General features: G+C 47.6%; 1 protein-coding gene across 8 annotated transcripts in view; it reads left to right on the forward strand.

The window, feature by feature from the left end:
• The window catches only part of RGS12 (regulator of G protein signaling 12), a 162,448-nt gene that overhangs the window by 107,055 nt on the left and 35,970 nt on the right, over positions 1-19,423 (forward strand). Inside the window, exon 1 of one of the 8 annotated variants that reach the window (XM_064286180.1) lies at positions 12,209-12,937. The exons of the other annotated variants lie outside the window; for them this stretch is intronic. Within the exon in view, the coding sequence (XP_064142250.1) occupies positions 12,853-12,937 (85 nt within the window). The 5' untranslated portion in view covers positions 12,209-12,852. Of the gene's footprint in view, positions 1-12,208; positions 12,938-19,423 lie in introns of those variants that run through there. 8 annotated transcript variants of the gene reach the window in all.

The following is a 19,423-nucleotide window of genomic DNA, read 5'->3' on the forward strand; positions in this document are numbered from 1 at the left end:
GTTACATCCGGCCGTTCACATAGGAACTAAGTGACCAGGACACAGGCCTGGAGATCTGTCTATGCACCCCCCTGCCCGCTTCCTGTCCGGCCCCAGGACTCAGGCCTGGAGATCTGTCTAAGCCCCCCGCTGCCCACTCCCTGTCCGGCCCCAGGACTCAGGAGTTCAGGCTCCCCTTGGGACCCTCCAGTTCCCAGTGCCCCTTCCTGCTTCTCCGAGGCATGCCGGGCTCCCCCTGCCTGAGCTGAGAAAGGAGACCCCCCCGACCCCGCCTGTCCCCACAGCAGAGGACAGGGTTGTCAGAGCATCCAGCAGAAACTTGGAATGTGCTTCCACACAGAGCTGTGTTTATGTTCTGTGGTCGGACCATCAAGGGCTGGGGGGTCCCACAGCCTGGCCTGGGAACTCCAGCCCCACACTGTTTCTATGGGAAAAAAGCACTGCGCCTTCTAAGCAGCGACTCAGAAGCCAGCTTTGGAGAGCAACCTGTCCCAGGCTGGGGATGGTTCCCTCATCTCCAGGCTGGCATCGGTAGCTAATCAGTGAGGGACCATCACCCGGATACAGCCTGTGTGGCGGTAACCACTCCGTGAGGCCCCCACTCCAGCCCCCCAACTCCCTCACGTCTTGTCTGTGGGAAGTGGTGTCCTGGCCAGTCGTTGGGTCCTGGACTCACTGAGCTTTTGTATCCTGTGTCACGTATTATCATTTTATTGTGTATATTGTCACTATATGTATGTTGTCGTTGTTAGGTGCAGTCCAGCCGGCTCTGACTCATAGTGACCCTGTGTGTGTACGACAGAAGGAGACACTGCCCGGCCCTGTGCCGTGCTCACAGCCGTCGCTGTGCTTGAGCCTATTGTTGAAGCCCCTGTATCAATCCATCTGCTTTGAGGGCCTGCTCTTTTTCGCCGACCCTCTATCTCACCAAGCCTGTGTGTACACAATATCTCATATATAGAGTCAAGTTTTGCGGCTTTATTTCAAGGAAGTTGGACGCACCATATTTGCCAACTTACAGCGTACTTTTAAGCTTTCTGAGAAGGAGGAGACCCTTAATGACTGCCCCCACCCCCCGCCCGCCCCACACACACAGCCAAAATCAGTTCTGAGGGAGGAGAGTGAGTGGTCAGCCTGAGGGGCAGACCAGCCCCGGGCTGAGTTACAGGGGCAGTTTGGGGCTCAGGAAAAGGAAGGGCTTTCTAGAAGTTAAGGAGTGGTCTGCCTTATAGGAAACCAATCAAACAGTTACGCAAACAGTAGCTTGGGATCAGCCTGCAGAAAGAGCTGGCAGCAGTCAGCTGACCTCCCAGTGGTTGACGGGAGAGAGAACCTGCCGATGCGCTGGTACTGGGTTCAGCATGGTGCAGCTCCATCGTAACAAATCTTGTTCTCGGTTTTTTTTTTTCTCTGTACCACCCTCCCTTCTCGCACAACCTTGGAGGGTGCAGTGTTTTTGGTCATTACTGGGCCCGTCTTCGAAAGCGGAGAGAGCGAGACTCCACTTCAGAAGTGCCTCTGTGAATGTCCTGTCTACACGTGAACGCTGGGCTGTGGTTATGGGTAGAGTCAGTGTGCGAACTCGGCCCTTCTACATGACACCCCAAACTTAACACGTCCAGCCCAGCTCTCAGGTCCCTCCCAGGATCATCCCCACCCCCTGTAAAGGCACAGCTAGTGCCCCCGACGGAGGCCTGAAGCCTGGGAGCCGCCTGACTGAGGCACCTGCTCACTCAGTGGGCCCTCCACTTATGGCTCTCCCTACCTCTGCTGGCCGTGCCACGTGACCGCCCACCCTCTTCCCACTGTCTCTTAAACGCCTGCCCCTGCACAGAGGATGCCATTGCGGCTATCCGCTTACAGTTCACACCAGTCACGCGCTCCACCTGCTGGAGCCGTCTGTGGGGTTCTGTGTCCCTTGGAACAAGTCACATGCCCTCTCACGGGTGGCCACGCCCAGCCAGCCTCGCCTCCCCACTGTGCTCCCCACCCGGTCTCCAGGGCTCTCAGGCCCTCAAGGGGCACGTGTGTCTGGTCTTCCAGGGTGCTGACCGTTCCAGCTAACCCTAACCCTAACCCCGCTCTCCATGCACCCTTCCCTCCCTGAGGGAATTTATCTGCTTACTCTTGGGGCAAAAACAAACTGTCTTAGGGAACTTCAGGAGCTAAAAGCAGTCCAGGTAATCCGCGGTGTCCCAGATGAGGAGAGCCACCTTTGTGGGAGCTCCTGGGGACAGTTCACGCTCTGTCCCTTGTTCTGGGGGCTGGTTACATGCGTGGGTTCACTTGTGAAAATCCATGGAGCTGTACACTTGTTCTTTGTGCACTTTTTTAATGTGCTATACTTCAATAAGGAGCTTACTAAGATAATAGCATTTTAGCCATTTAAAGCTTTTTACCTAAGGACTTTCAAAATGGTCTGAAAACCTTAATAGATTCATTCTCAGGAGAATGTGGATAATGTTCCTGAGAGAAAATATTATATAGATTGAGTAAAAAATCTGATTGGCCCAAGCAATTCAGGGAAAGGGTCTTTGTGCACGTTAGCAACAGCCCTCCCCCGACCTCCAGGTTAGGTGAACTGTAAGAAGGCCTCCACTCAGCAATACCACTCAGGAGACAGCTTTTTTCTTTTTGTCATTGATTTTCAACAGTTTCATTATGGAGAGTCTTGGGTTGGTTTAGTTTGTGTACATAGTCTTTGGGGTTTGTTGAGGTTCAGTTATTTTTTCACCCATCCTGCACTAGAAGTGTGTTAGACCACTTGACTTTTTCCCATAGGTCATTGAGGGTTGTTCATTTTCAGTGTTGTTTTTTCTCTATACACGTCATGTTTCATGGTTTCTTTTTCTCTGTATTTAAGCTATTTGGTCTGTTGTTCTGCAGTGTCTAATATATTATTAATTCCATCCTGTAAAACTTACATTTCAGATATTATGTTTTTTATCTGTAGCAGTTCCTTTTGGTTCTTTTTTTTTTGTGGCTTTCATTTCTCTTCTCATTATGTTCATGATTTCATGAACCCTTTGAGCACTTTTATAGTATTTATAAACTATTTTAAAGTCCTTGTCTGCTGATTCCGTCATCTCTGCATTTCAAGTCTGTTTCTATTGACTGATTTTTCTCCTGGTTATGAATCACATTTTTCTGCATCTTTACATGTCTAGGGAATTTTGACTGGGTGTTAGATTTTCTTGTCTTCCTTTAAAGAGTGTAGAGGTTCATTTTGCTAGAGAGGTAAGCTATTTCTGGATTGGCCTGATCCTTTGAGATTTAAGATTTTTTTTAGGGCAAGCCTAAAGTAGCTTTTATTCTAGGGCTAGTTAGCTCCAGTATTTGGGCCTAGCACATGTAGGGTGTCCTTTGAAGGCGTGGGTGTTCAACAGGAATGGCTGGAGCTTGAAAACAGGGCTTCGAACCAGTTCGACAGACTCAGTCATGGCTGACAAAGTGAAACAGGAACAAACCAGAATATTTTCAATTTGGGTGATTTGCCATGGTAACTGGAACGAGAAAAATTATGGGTTGAAGCCCTGGAATGGGAGACTTGGAAGAGGTATAGTGAGCCCTTTCAGGAGCCTGATGCATGAGATTGGATTATTGGCAGGACTGTGAAGAGCGACACACATTCAAAAAGGTGTGGTTGGCTGCCATCTTTGAGTGGGGTGCTGCTGTGTCCACTGAGCAAGAGACTTGGTTGCTATGCAACGCTTATACTGCCCTTGCTTTCTAAGAGGGGGATTAAGTCTCTAACAGGGCTTCGACCCGTAATTTTTCCAGTTTACTCAAATTTTAAAAATTTGGGTCTGTTCCAGTGACGCTTCCTCAGGCGTGGCTGAATCAAGCAGAACTGGTTTGAAGCCCTGCTTGAAAATCTCCCAACCCTGTGTAAGCTCTGGCGACTGCTCAGCCTACAGCTCCCTAGTTGTTCTTCGCTCAACCTTGTGGGCTTTTGACCTATGCATGCACAACATAGAATTTAGCGGGTGACTTGGGGTTTCCCCAGAGATCGCTGGAGCACTTTCTCCAGGAGCTCTCTTTTCTTCTAGCTCCACGCGTTCTAGTCCCATGGGACTAGAATAATAAATAGCAAGGCCCCCCAGGCATTCATTACATCAGAAAGGAATCTGAGATTCATGGCCCAGATGCATGTGACCCACGTAGAAATGATTGAGCTTAGGCGGTAAACCTCTCGATAGTGCTTCCACCACTGAGAGCAAACCTCTGTGGTCACCATTTGTCCTGGCTTTGTGGTGGTGAAAAGCCTCCCTGTAAATGCTTTAAAATGTCAAGCGCAGCCAAATCTGACCGCTGGAAACAATGTGCTGTTTCGCCAGCTTTCAGAAGGCAGTCTGTGGAGTTCCCTCATGCTCATGAAGCTCCAGCCTTCTGGCGCCCACAGTGATTCATCTCGGAAGAGGGCTCTGGGGGGAAATGCTGGAATTTGGGGAGTAAGGTGCTGTCCTGGGTGGGACTCGGCCTGGCTCTCGTGTATATTCTGTTGTGGCCAGAAGGGGTGGAGGTGGCCCAGCCTCTGCTCCATCACCAGGGCCGCCACCTTCCATGCCCAGCTGGGCTCCCAATTGGGTCTTTCCACAAGGCCTTCTTAGACTATCTGGTCTTTCATGCCACATGATGCATCTTTTCAGTCACCAAATCTTTTTGTGTGTCAGCCTGTCTCCTGGGTGCTAGGGTGAAAATGAGAGCCCAGATACACAGTCCCTGCCCTGCCTGTTTGATAGATTATAGGTGCCACCAGTCCAGTGTCTGACACAGGACAACCCTCAACACGTCTGTCCTCCACGTTACCCAATGACAGGTTCCAAAAAAAGGAATCCTGGCCAACTTGAATATATAAATGTTTCAGAAGGTAGATAACAAATGTCCAATTAGAATATTTTGTTATAAAAAATTATATTTTATATTAAATGATTTCATTTAGAAATGCTGCTTTTTTTCCTCACGTTTCATGACACTGTTTTATTTAAATATTTCAGGTGCATTTTTTGTTACAACTGTTCTTCAAACAATGAAGATGTTTTATTGAGGAGTAACTTATAGGGAGACACATGTACACACTGTCAATGAACAGCTTTAGGGATTACAGTCACAATACCTGTGCAGCCAGCACCCAGAGCCAGAAATAGAACATCCCAGCACCTAGATCAAGAAATAGAACATTCTAGCACCGAGACCCAGAAATAGAACATTCTAGCACCCAGACCAGGAAATAGACCCTCCCAGCACCCAGACCAAGAAACAGAACATTCCAGCGTCCCAGGAAATAGAACATCCCAGCACACAGACCAAGAAATAGAACTTTCTGGCACCCTAGAAGAACTAGAACATGCCAGCACCCCAGAAGAAATAAAACATTCCTGCACTCAGACCTAGACATAGAACATTCCAGCATCCCAGGAAATAGAACATTCCAGTACACAGACCATGAGATAGAACATTCCAGCAGCCCAGGAGCCCTTTTTGTCACCTTTCAGTCACCACCTCCAAGGGTGACTACCAGCCCGACTGCTGACACCACATTGGTTTTGCCCTTTGTGGACTTTAAGTGGACATATGCCATGTGTTTGGTTTCTTCCACTTAACATTAGGCTTGGGAGTTTCTACCTGTGTGTGTCATTAGTCGCCATGCGCTATTGTATTGCATAAATATATCTCTGCTCATTTTATCCATTCGACTTTGATGATATTTGAGTTGGCTTTGACTTTAGGCTGCTTCATTTAAGGCCCAGGCCCGGGCCTGTGTGTCGGCTCAGCTGTGGGTATCCCCACTGTGGCTCTGGGGGAAGGCTCAGGGCTCTTTCTGAGTCTTCCTGGTGGAGCCCAGCAGGTGGGATCCTTTGGTCCTCCTGTCCTTGGGCTTGTCACTGGGCAGTGTCCTCCACATGGGGACAGGCCATAGCTGGAGGGTCTAAACGTCCTGTGTGGCCGTTGATACGAGAAAAAACAAAACCGTGTTCATAAAGTACAAACATTTTATTCATTGAAATGAACTAAATCAGCTTCACAAAGGAGTTAAGCAAGGAGTGAATAATATACATTGTTTTCAGTTCAGTCAGCATAATATATGACTTTGATTAGGGCTAATCTTTGAAAAAATGTCCTGTGTTCAGTGAGTCCTGGAGCTGTGTTAGCTGGTAGCTGAGCCTAGAATCCAGAAAGTTCCGCGTGGGTTTTACTTGTCTCTGCTCCTCGCCTTACACTTCCCACGCTAGCCCTTTCTGGCTATTTTTCTGCCTCCTCACGTGGCCGCGCATCTCCACCAGCATTCACCCCATCTGTGTGGCATTTCACTCCCCAGAAGGACTTGGTGTCATCTCAGACTCAGGGAGTTTGCTGTGCTCTGCTCTGCCGGGACGTCTATACCTCAGACCTTTGTAGTGCTGACTCCAGGGGAGCCCGGAGTGTGGTTTCTTCCCCCCCTCCACCGCCCCGCCCGGGCACATGCTCCCTCTGGTCCCCTGTCCACAAGTGTACCCTGCACTGAGGGGCCCATAGACCACAAGCCCTGTTATCTCTTCCGGGGCTGAGAATGCTGGCTGTGGAGGCCTGACTCTCCATGAACACACAAGGAAACTGTGAAGTCGCCCTAGAAAGCGCCCTGAAAGTCTGGTCCCAGCAGAGTCACCGATGAACCGCACGCTCAGGCAAGCCACAGTGTCTCCAGACCCGGGCAGCTCCGTCTGTTAAGCGGGCCGATGGAATCAGGATCAGATCACTAGTTTCAAAACTCTGCTCTGAGGAGGTGCTTTAGGGCTCAAAAAACATGTTACAGGCAGTCCTCGGGTTACAAAGGAACTTCCCACTTACGGACAACTCGTACTGGCCCTTTAATGTTGTGCAAGTTTGCCCTCACGTAGACACAATCGAAGCAACCCCATTAGCAACAAATTCTTTATCCCCATCACCTTCACTTGCTGCTCCTGCAGCTTTTAAATCACTGGAAAAGCTTCAAGCCTTTTCTTGCACTAAAGTAAGGCTGAGTAAGAACCCTGTGCCCCTGTTAAAGACAAACGAACGGATCTTGTTCGCAAACCAAGGACTACCTGTAATTAGAAGCAGGTTTTCATTAAGGCGAGGCGCTGAACGAGCTTCCCACGGCCCACGGCCCGCACCAGTGAAAGCAAAGGCAGCGGCCGGGGTGTCTCTGCCTGCTCTCGTCCTGGTGCCCTCTCCTTCCCTCAGCTGAACCCACCCACTCACTGGGATTCTGCCCAAGGTTTTCTCTGGGGAAAAGGGCCTTTCGGCTTTAAATTTGAAAACCACTAGCCAGTCAACTGCTGGGCCCAAAGGATAGCTGTTTGTGGCGGGGGCGGGGGGGGGGGCAGTGAAGTGACAGAGCTTGGATACGGGCAGGACAATGAGGTTGGAGCTTTGGGTGGGATGAGAAGGGGGTGGGCTATGGTCCAGAGGACAGCCCTCCCTGCGCTGCTTCATTTCAGTGCAAACTCAGGCAGGTTCCAGAAATCTAAATGCACACCTGGTCTTCCAGGTGATTTGAAGGTAGAGGGATGGAACGTATTTTATTGAACAGTATGTCAGCTACTTTTATGATCTTGAAACATTTAGACATGTGGTGTGCAATCCTTCGTTTGTACCCGTGCCCCGAGCTCTGCAAATGTTAGTTTCTCCTCTGATGTGGAAACGTGGGCACAAAGGTGTTCAAGCCCATGTGATCTATCATCTCTCGGACCCAAAGCCAGAGTGACTATCCTGGGGCCAAAAGTCTCCACCTGAGTTTTGTCCCAGAGCTGAGTTTCACCATCACAGTGAACTTATGGCAGGTATTCTCAAGGCTGGGTGTTTTTAAGGGAAGAAACCTTGATGAACAAATGCAGGCTTTAAAAATAGCTGATGTGACTTGAAAACAGATCGAATTGTGCACTTAAGATTTGTGGATTCCACTATATGTAAATTTTAACTTAAAGAACTGTAAACAAATGTGAGACCCTAACTTGTCGGGTTGCTTTTTGCAGTGGTGTGGGCTAGCAATTCTGAAACCCCTTCTGTGTATCCTAGGCTTGGGCGAATGAGTAAGTACGTTACGGATAACGGGAGCCTGGCTCTCACTGCTAGGAAAGGCTGTTAACAGATATGGAAAGGGAGAAGACTGGAATGGACTGGACTATTGGATTGAAATTGGAGGTGCAGGCAGTCCCCGGGTTGACTTGCATACAACCCCTAGTTATGAACCAATCCCCTAAAACCTTACTATATTAAAAACTCAAGGCACACACAGTGGTTTGTAACAACAAACTGACACCACCTTGTGACTCACATCAGAACATTGTTGTCACTGTATTATTATGCTAAAGATGCTTCAGTAGAGCTGGAGTGTTCGCTGAATGTTTTTATGCAAGTAGAGGCATACTGGAGACCCTGGTGGCGCGGTGGGTAAGAGCTACAGCTGCTAACCGAAAGGCTGGCAGTTCAAATCCACCAGGCGCTCCTTGGAAACTCTACGGGGCGGTTCTACTCTGTCCTATAGGGTCGTTGTGAGTCAGAACCCACTTGACAGCAATGAGTTTTTTTGTTGTTGTTGCTTAAAGGTACACTATATTCTATATACTAAGACAAACATTTGAGTAACTGGTGTTAGATATGAACTGTACCTAACTGTTTGGACTTATGTACAAATTTGACTGAAAGACAGACTTAGGAAAGGACCTCATTCATAGTTTGGGGACTACCTGTATCAGTCTGGACTCATGGCTTTTACTAGGTGGATATAGAGCTGTAGAAATAAATATACAGACACATGTATATCAATGTACTCATACGTGTATATGTGTCTATCAGTATTTCCTATCTCTGCCCACTGAGTGAGAGGGCCTGGAGGCAATGAGACCCCAGTAGCAATGAGCACACCTGGCACCCTAATCTTGGCTTCTAAGTACCCCTCTCCAGTAAAAGGAATCAGGGTTGGTTGGAGCAAAGACTAAATCCCAGGGCCGGGGCAGAGAAAACACAAGTTGAGCACAGAACTCTTTTTTTTTTTACATCAGAGAATAAGGAAGTGCTCAGTGTATGATAAGGCCTTGTCAGAAGGACACAGGTGCCAGTCTGAAGGGCGATATTCATGGTTAAAAGCCGTAGAATAAAATAAAAAACCCACTAAGTCCAAATGGATATAAATAAGTTATTTAATAATAAATGAGGGGAGAGAGGAAAACTCTTTCTTGCAATAGAAAGCCAACTAAAAATGCCGACAAAATGATGGAATTAGGAAATCATCGTGGGTGCTAAGACTAGTGGGTAAAAGCTTGATGAGGACCAAGATGTTCACACAGCCTACGAGTACCTCCCCCACAGGTCTCCTTATCACAAAGGAGAAAGAGGAACTTTGCAGTGGAGAAACCTGGCTCCTTGACCACGTGATCAAAGCAATCCCCAGCACTGCTGTAAACCAGCACCCTGCACCGAGAGGGATGTCACGTCACTTCTGGATCTGTGGGATATTCCTGCCAGATCACAAGGAAACATCAGGCAAACTCAGGTTAAGGGACAGTCTTCACAGTAACCGGCCCGTGTCAAGGCCTGGAAACTCAGAGAAGGGTGGAAGAATGTCCCAGATTAAGAGAGACTAAAGAGACGTTGCCACTAAGTGACCCTGGATTCGATCCTTGGCTGAGAAAAAGTATCCGTAAAGGACATCGTTGACGAGATTTGAATGAGAACTGTACTGTGGTTTTAGAAGAATATCCTTGTTCTTAGGTAATACACACTGATGTATTTATGGGCAAAGGGTCATAATGTTTGCAATTTAATCTCAAATAGCAGCTCTGAAAAAAATAGCATGTGTGTGCTCATACGCACATGTGTAGAGAAAGAACTGGAAGGAGGGAGGGAAGGAGAGAGTGATATGGCAAACAGGGCAAAGTGTAGACATATGGTGAACCTGGGAAAAGGTACAGGGGAGTTTTTTACTATTCTTGCAACTTTTCTGCAAGCTTGAAATTACAGCAAAATAAAAAATTGTCCCCAAAAAAGGATGGCACATGGAGCTCTGAGGAGGGTGTTTGTTGTTGTCGGTAGTTGCCATCAAGTTGGCTCCTACTCCTAATGACTTTATGTATAACAGAACAAAAAGTTGTCCAGTCCTGCTCTATCTTCATGGTTGTTGATATGTTTAAGTCCGTTGTTGTTGCCATTGTGTCAATTCATCTCATTGAGTGTTTCCCTCATTTTCATTGGCCTGCTACTCTACCAAACTTGATGTACTTTTCTAGCGATTGGTCCCTCCTGATGAGTTTTCCAAAGCAAGCAAGATGAAATCTCCCCATCCTTGTTTCTAAGGAGCATTCTGGTTGTATTTCTTTGAAGACTAATTTGCTTGTTCTTCTGGCAGCCCATGGTATATTCGGCATTCTTTGCCAACACCATAACTCAAAAGCAGCAATTCTTCTCCGATCTTCCTGATTCATTGGACAGCTTTTGGGTGCCTGCGAGGCAGTTCAGAATACCAGGGCTTGGGTCAGGTGTACCTTAGTCTTTAATACGACGTCTTTGCCTTTTAGCACTTGAGAGAGGTCTCTTGCCACAGATTTGCCCAAGGCACTACCTCATTTGATTTCTTAACTGCAGTTTCCACGAATGTTGGTTTTGATACAAGTAGAATAAAATCCTTGACAACTTCAGTATTTTCTCCATTTATCATGATGTTGCTTGTTGGTCTAGCTGTGAGGATTTTTGTTGTCTTTAGGTTGAGGTGTAATCCATACTGAAGCTGTAGTCTTTGATCTTCATCAGTAAGTGCTTCAGGTCCTCTGCACTTTTGGCAAACAAGGTTGTGTCACCTGCATAACGAGTCTTCCTCCAATCCTGATGCTGCATTCTTCTTTGTATAGTCAGGCTTCGCAGCGTATTTGTTCACCATAAGACTGAATAAGTAAGGTGAAGGAATCCAACCCTGCCATACGCCTGTTCCAGTTCTGAGCCATGCATGTACTATCCCTTTGTTCTGTTTGAACAGCTGCCCTTTGATCATGCACAGGTTCTGCAGGAGCACGTTAAGTGTTCTGGAATTCTCAGTGCACATAGAGGTGTTTCCCTGGCAGCTCACCGCTCATGCTTCCTGCCCAGCTTCCTCATTTTTTGTACCTTCACTGATAGTTCCCACTTCCTGAGCACTGGCTGGGCCAGGAGTGGCTCCGAACGATGACTCAGACGTCTGGATGTGGCAGTCCTCACCACAGCCCTGCAGGCAGGTGTCCCCTTGCCCCCTCTGCGGATGAGGGCCGAGGTGACCGAGACATCACGTGACCTGCCCAAGATCACACGGCCGGAAAGGGGCAGAGCTGGGCCTCTGGCTGAGGCCGGCGGGCTCCAGGGCCTCTGCTTCTCGTTCTGGTGCCTCTCCTGTGGGTTGTCGTCATGTGCTTCAGAAATCTCAGGTCGAAAGAATACTGGATAGAAACGTAGGATCTGTGGAGGCTAAACCTCATCCTTAAATCCTTTCCGGGAGTTTTTTTTCTTGGATAACACCGAGATTGGTTTGATGCCTTTTAAATAGAACCGCTGTAAACCTGGGGTTGTTTGTGGAGCAGTTTCTTCACCCAGGAATCTATAGCACACTACCGCCTGCCTTCAAGCCAAGGCCGTCCCCCACCAGGTTTTGGAGATGGAGTTTTATTGGAACACAGCCAAGCCCACCCTTTTACGAATCATCTAAAACTGCTTTTATACTACAATGCAGAGTTGAGTAATTGCGACAGACACCGTAGTGGCTCACAAAGCTGAAAATATTCATTACTGGCTCTTTCAGAAAGCTGCCAACCTCAATCTGTGGTGTTTGTGAGAGTTACCCAATCCTGAGAACCCAGTCCCCTTCACAGGGTCAGGGATCTGTCCCTTGGGCAGGTGAGAAAACCAGGCCCGGGAGGCAGGGCCCTTCCCATCTTCCCCCCAGGAGGGTGGGGAGGCAGTTCTGGGTGCCGTGCCCCGTGGAATTGGCCTCAGACACCCCCACAGCTCAAACACCCCCACGGGCTTTCCGGAAACATCCACAGCTGACCTGGCACATTTTACTTTGACCTAAAAGTGTTCCTTGCGGTTTAAAAGTGGCTCCATTCGGGCACAGCTGCTTGTGGCCTAGCTGGATTCACGTTCCTGGTGCCGTGAAGTTTGAATGATCAGCTTCTCGTTAAAAAAAACAGATTTGGGAGCAGTGGGAAATTCAGGGGTGGGCAAGGGTGGTGGTGGGACAGCACGAAGGACGTAGTTAATGTCACTGACCTGCACGTGCAGATGGCGGGAAGGGCAGACGTTCTGTTAGCTACAGTCTTACCACAGTGAAAACACAAGTAGGTTTGATAGTCATGTGACTTTAAAACTGTTTTGGTTTAAGATACAAATGGAACGAGAGTTTTAGAATATTATAACTATAATAAAAAGCTACAAGAATTTTTTTCTTTTTTCGCTGCTGCTGGTTTCTGGAGAAGCAAGCAGCTGAAACGGAGTCTCTTCTACCCTCCGAGTTTGCACGCCCACGGGAGCGCACAGTTACTGCGTCTGTGTCTCCCCGGCTTAAATAATTCACGTTCCTGCAGCAACAGCAGGCTAAAGGTCTTCACGGTGAATTATGCATACCGCCGGCCTCCGCGGAGCTTTGTGCGAAGTTACCAGTGGCTTCCTCTCTCCACTCGATGGCAGAGGGTTTTCCTCTCTGTGAGCCGTGAAGGGGAAGTGCTGCCTCTGTCCTCCTGCATGACTGGGATCGCCGGAGAAATTGCAATAATTTGCCCTGCTTGCGAAGAGTGAGCCGAGGCACAATGTCCCCGGCCGTGGCCAGTGCCCTTGCCCAGGGCTCCCTGGGCAGCCACGGCTGACCGTGGCATGGATTCAGAGGGGTGGTTTGCAGTGAATGGTTGGAAGTATTTGGTTAAATGGCACCACAGTGGCTCTTACCAGCTCTACCCAGGTAAAGTCCCTCGTCGCGGTCAGGACACCTTGTCATAGTGGTTGGGGACAGGCTGGCTGGTACAGTGTCCAGGTACGTCCATGTGGGAGGGTGGCAGCCAGTGGCCTGGGGTCACTCACTTTGTAAGGTGGCCATGGTTAGTTAGATGGTGCTGGAAGTATTTGAGATTACAGTGAGATCAGAATGGATGAAATTTGGCTGTTAGAATTACATGCAAACTTTGATGCATTTAAACTGTTTGTAACATGCGACCTACACGTCTAACCAGCCAGCATAACGGCAGGGGCTTTCCAGTTTTCAGCAAATCTGGAACTGCCTTTTAAAACGTTTTCACCAGGAAAGTATTTCTTTGACTCAAACTGGTCAATTTAGAAACAGCCCACTGTATTCTTGCTGTTTTGACATCGAGTTGATTCTGAGCCATGGCCGCCCACTGTTACAGCAACAGTGAAAACCAGGAACTGCTCTGTAGGTGGCGATGCGGTGTGGGTGAGGGGCGTTGGGTGGGTGCGCTCTGCTCTGGCCGAGACGGCAACTGTGTGGCGTAGCCCAGAGGCTCAGCGCCTGAGAAGCAGGCGGCAGCCAGAGCAGGCCGGAGGATCACAGACACGCTGGGGTATTCTGTGTTGTGCTCCGGCCTCCAAGTCCGGTAAGAATCGTGATGCTCACAAGGAATTCCATTTCTGGGCAAGCGCCGCTCAGCTGCTCAAGATCGATTCTCCCAAAACACGCAGTGTTTTCTGCCTGACCACTAAGCAACCTCGAAGGTGGTGTGAATTTTGAATGTCAGAGTTTGAAAGAGGATGCCGAGGGGGAGATGGCTTTTCCAGGTGTGGAGCTGCCAAGAAGGGTGGCCTGAGGCTCCCTACCTCAGCCCGGCGTCTCTGGCTGTGACTGCTGGCAGGCTCTGCGCCCACAGTCCCCCGAGAAGCTCCTGACACGTCGTGTGGACAGGCCATGTCCAAATAGAACCTAAGGCGTGAGGAGACTTTTCAGGCAGCCAGTGATTGTCTCTGATGTTCCCACAGATGTGGTTGTCTGAAGCCCCCGGGTGGGGGACTTGGGCAGGTGGGTCAGCACGTGCGTCTAGAAGGGGCCGGGATCCCCTGCTCTGTGGCCGCTGTCAGCAACGGGCGGATCAGCAGAGTGGAGGACCTGGTCGTGGTGCCCGCCCTGACTCTCGGTCGAGAATTGCTGGGGCCTGTGGAGCTGTCGCCTGAAGCATTCTTCTTAGCTCCTCCTTAGGGCCAGGCGCCTTCTTTCTGTCTCTCCGAAGCTCCTCTGGGGCTTGCGTTAGCCCCACAGCACCTCAGCAACCAGAGGGGAGTTGTCCGTGCAGTCCCTTGGGCCATGAAGCCATGTTTATTTTTATGTGCGTTGTGCTATAGAAAGAAATGAGACAAGCGATAGAGTCGCTGCTTCCACCTCCACCGTGCAGGGAGGCCAACAATATAACCCTTCCTGTCCTCGTCTTCTTCCTATCTGATGAGAGCAAGTCGGGGGGGACAGCAGGGAGCCTGGCACCTGTCCCTTGAGTCTCCGGCTTGGAAGTGGCTTGTTTGTAGCTGAAATGATCCCTCCTTGGGCTGGAGTGTGCGCTCACACTTCACAGAGCGCTGCAGGGATAGACACTTCTGACAGGGTCACCTCGGCTACCAGCGTAAACTAAGGTCGGTGATGTCATTGCCTTCATTTTACATGGGGAAGCAGAGCATTGGAGGCCACACATGGGAGACGTTCACACTCCATCTTCTGCCAGGATCTCGGCTACCTGCCGCCCAGGAGAGCCCACAGCCCCCGACCCCAGGCATTGTTTGGTCTTTTACACGATCCTGTTTTTAAAAGTAGGTCTTCCTGCTTGTGGACCGGACTTCCAGGCCCAGACTTGGCTCTGGTGCAGCGGCCCCTTGCCTACCCTGTGATGGACACGGCACACAGTGCCATCCTGAACAGGCTTATCCCTCCCTCTTGGGCATACATGCAAGTTTATCCCAGAAAAGCTGCTGCAACTGGGTTGCCAACCTTTTGGTTAGCAGCCATAGCTTTTAACCACTACGCCACCAGGGTTTCCCTGCTGGGGTGCAGCGTGTTTCTATTTGAAGCTGCAATGAACATGGCCACGCTGCCCTCTATGGAGATTGGGTTAGTTCCCATCCCTCGCAGGTGCCCACCTGCTTATCTCTGCCAACAAGACAGGTACAGAAGGGCCTCAGAGTTTAAGTTCACGTTGACCCTGTTGTAGATGGAGCTGAATACGACTTCATGCGTCTAAGAGTCACTCGTAGTTCCTGCTTAGTGACTGTCCATAGTCTTCTGTTTTCATTTCGTTTATCAATCTTCTACTTGTTGATCTGTGTTGTTGTTAGTTGCCCTCAAATCAATTTCAACTCACGGCGACCCCACCTGTACAGCAGAACTGCTCCATAGGGGTATTTTGGGCTGCAATCATAACAGAAGCAGATCGGATCTCCAGGCCTTTTCTTCCTCTGTGCCACTGGATGGCTTCAGAGTGATGACCTTTGCTGTGTATTGTTGTCATTAGGTGCAGTTGAGTGAGCTCTAACTCATGGCGACTCTACGTATAACAGAGCACGTCACTGCCCTGTCCTGGGCCGTCCTCGCAATATTCCTCACCAACACCGTAATTCAAAGGCATCAGTTTTTCTTTGATCTTCCTTATTCATTGCCCAGCTTTCACGTGCATATGAGGTGATTGAAAACACCATGGCACATCTTAGTCTTCGAAGTGATATATTGGTTTTTAACATTTCAAATAGGTTTCTTGTAGCAGATTTGCCCAATGCAACGCGTCTTTTGATTTCTCGACTGCTGCCTCCAGGGCTGTTGATTGTGGATCCAAGTAAAATGAAGTCCTTGCCAACTTCAGTCTTTTCTCTGTTTATCATGATGTTGCTTATTGGTTCAGTTGTGAGGATTTTTTTTTTCTTTATGTTGAGGCATAATCCATACTGAAGGCTGTGGTCTTTGATCTTCATCAGTAAGTGTTTCAAGCCCTTTTCACTTTCAGCAAGGAAGGCCATGTCATCTGCATATCGCAGGTTGTCAATGAGTCTCCCTCCAATCCTGATGCCCTGTTCTTCTTCATATCATCTGGCTTCTTGGATTATTTGCTCAGCATACAGATTGAATAGGTATGGTGAAAGAATACAACCCTGACGCACACTCTTCCTCAGTTTAAACCACATAGTATCCCCTTGTTCTGTTCAAGTGACTGCCTCTTGTCTATGTACAGGTTCCCTGTGAACACAATTAAGTGTTCTGGAATTCCCATTCCTTGCAACGTTATCCAATATTTGCTATGATCTACACAGTCGAATGCCTTTTCGTAGTCAATAAAACACAGGTAAACATCTTTCTGGTATTCTCTGCTTTCAGCCAGGATCCATCTGACATCAACAATGATATCCCTGGTTCCACGTCCTCTTCTGAATCCAGCTTGAATGTCTGGCAGCTCCCAGTCACTATACTGCTGCAACTGATTTTAAATGATCTTCAGCAAAATTTTACTTATGTGTGATATTGTTCAGTAATTTCTGCATTTGGTTGGATCACCTTTCTTGGGAATAGGCATAAATATAGGTCTCTTCCAGTCGGTTGATCAGGTAACTGTCTTCTAAATTTCTTGGCATAGATGAGTGAACACTTCCAGTGCTGCATCTGTTTGTCAAAACATCTCAATTGATATCCTGTCCATTCCTGGAGCCTTGCTTTTCGCCAATGCTTTTGAATTGTGATGTTGGCGAAGAATATTGAATATACCATGGAGTGCCAAAAGAACAAACAGATCTGTCTTGGAAGAATTATGGCCAGAATGCTTCTTGAAAGCAAGGATGGTGAGACTTCGTCTCACATACTTTGGCCACGTTATCAGGAGGGATCAGTCCCTGGAGAAGTACAAAATGCTTGGTAAAATAGAGGGTTAGTGAAAAAGAGGAAGACCCTCAACGAGATGGATTGACACAGTGACTGCAACAACGGGCTCAAGCATTAACAGTAATTGTGAGGATGGCGCAGGACTGGGCAGTGTTTTGTTCTTTTGTACATATGGCAGTACTTAACAACAACAACAAGGAAGACCATTTAATACGACTGTTATTCAAATTCACCCACCAACCACTAAGGCCAAAGATGAAGAAATTGAAGGTTTTTACCAACTTCTGCAGTTTGAAATGCATAGAACTTGCAGTCAGGATGCATTGATAATTACTGATGATTGGAATTAGGAAGCTGGAAACAAAGAAGAAGGATCGGTAGTTGGAAAATATGGCCTTGGTGATAGAAATGATGCCAGAGATCCCATGATAAAAGTTTGCAAGACCAATGACTTCTTCATTGCAAATACCTTTTTTCAACAGCATAAATGGCAACTATATATGTGGACCTCACCAGGTGGGATACACAGGAATCAAATTGACTACATCTATGGAAAGAGACAATGAAAAGTTCAATATCATCAGTCAGAACAAGGCAAGGGGCTGACTGTGGAACAGACCATCAATTGCTCAAATGCAAATTTAAGTTGAAGCTAAAGAAAATTAAAACTAGTAGATGAGAACCAAAGTATGACCTTAAGTATATCCCACCTGAATTCAGATACCATCTCAAGAATAGGTTTGATGCACTGAACACTAATGACCAAAAACCAGACCAGTTGTGGAATGACATCAAGGAAGATGTGAAGAAAGCAAGAGGTCATTAAAAAGACAGGAAAGGAAAAAAAAAAATGGATGTCAGAAGAGACTCTGAAACTTGCTTTTGAATATCAAGTAGCTAAAGCAAAAGGAAGAAATGATGAAGTAAAAGAGCTGAATAGAAGATTTCAAAGGGTGGATGGAGAAGACGAAGTATTATAACGACATGTGCAAAGAGCTGGAGATAGAAAACCAAAAGGGAAGAACACGCTCGGTATTTCTCAAACTGAAAGAACTGAAGAAAAGATTCAAGCCTCAAGTTCCAATAGAAAAATATTCTATGGGCAAAATACTGAATAACACAGGAAGCATCAAAAGAAGATGGGAGGAACACACAGTCACTGTACCAAAAAGAATTAGTCAACATTCAGCCATTTCAGGAGGCAACATATGATCAAGACTTTGCAACTAAAAAAAATAAATAAATGCTCTTATATGTAAGAAAAACTGATCTTCGCCTATGCAATTGTTATATATATATATATATATATATTTTTTTTTTCTTTTGTCTTTGGACTTGGTTTGTGATGTGTTTTACACACAGAGATTTTTAGAACCTCTGTATTTCCCTATAGATCAGCATTGCATTTTCTGGCTTTGGGCTTTGCGTCTTCCTTTGAAAGGCTTCCCTTACCAGGTATTTCAAAAAGTCACTCCATGTTTTCTTCTAGTATTTCTCAATTCGTTTTCACATTTTTTAAATCTTTGGTTCATGTGGAACTGATTTCAGTGTATATTGGAAGGAAGGGATGCAGTGTGATTAACTTTTAGGTAGTTTTCCAGTGGTCTCTGTACCGTTTATTGATGAATGCACCCCCGCCCCGCACACACATCCCCACGGATGTGAAGCGTTGTCTTAGTCATGAATGAAGTACATTAGGCCTGTGCTGGCCCTTCTGTTCTGCCTTACTGGTGTGTCTGGCTACTTTTGCACCAGCACTCTCACCTTTTGGGGGTTGTGGGTTCGTAATACTATTCGGCAGAGCTAGTCCTGCCTCATTGCTCTTTTTTATTTTGTTTTTTTAAAGATTTTCATGTTTATGTTTTAACAGGAACTTTTAGACTCTGGCTGTCTAGTTCTAATAAAATAATCTACTGGAGTAGTTTGTGTCTATCTAGTAATTTTGGGAGAATTGGTGTCCATGCTGTTTCTCCCTTGTTCTAATTGCGGGACACAAGTGAAACATAAAGGTCTGACCCCCTTCCAGAACCCCTTCAGAAAGTGGGGGAGGGAGGGGGAGAAAGAGAGTGAGTTTCCTGCACATACATGTGCAACGGAGAGCTTAGCACCTGGGGAGACTCTGTATGTTGAGATTCTTCAACAAGTCATTTCCAGATGGTCCTGTCTACCAGATGGCAGAGCGGCTAAACTCAGCAGACACGCTCTGTCGTCCCTTCGTCCTGCCTTTCCGAGTAGGGGCGGTGGCTGGCTCTGGCCCAGCCGCAGGGGTGTGTGTTCACTGTGGCTGAGGCTGTGTCTCCATGGGGTTCAGAGTGCAGAGTGACTGCGCAGACATGGCAGCGGCAGGCTCCGCTTGGGTCTCGGTGAGTAGTGGGGAGGCCTCTCACCATCGTTTGAACTGAGTTCATGTGCTCAGCATGGTGGGTTCTGAGCACCTCAGACAACAACGAGAATGGTCCTTTTCTGGCTGTGTTGTGTAATTTCTTTTGAACCTCATTTTAACGTTCTTCTGCAGCAGTTTGTGTTGTTTCATTACTCTCTGGCCTAGTTTTTGTTCCTTTCTGAGCTTTGATGACCACCTCGCTGATCTCA

The sequence above is a fragment of the Loxodonta africana genome, chromosome 5 (assembly GCF_030014295.1).
Source record: "Loxodonta africana isolate mLoxAfr1 chromosome 5, mLoxAfr1.hap2, whole genome shotgun sequence".
Lineage (NCBI taxonomy): Eukaryota > Metazoa > Chordata > Mammalia > Proboscidea > Elephantidae > Loxodonta > Loxodonta africana.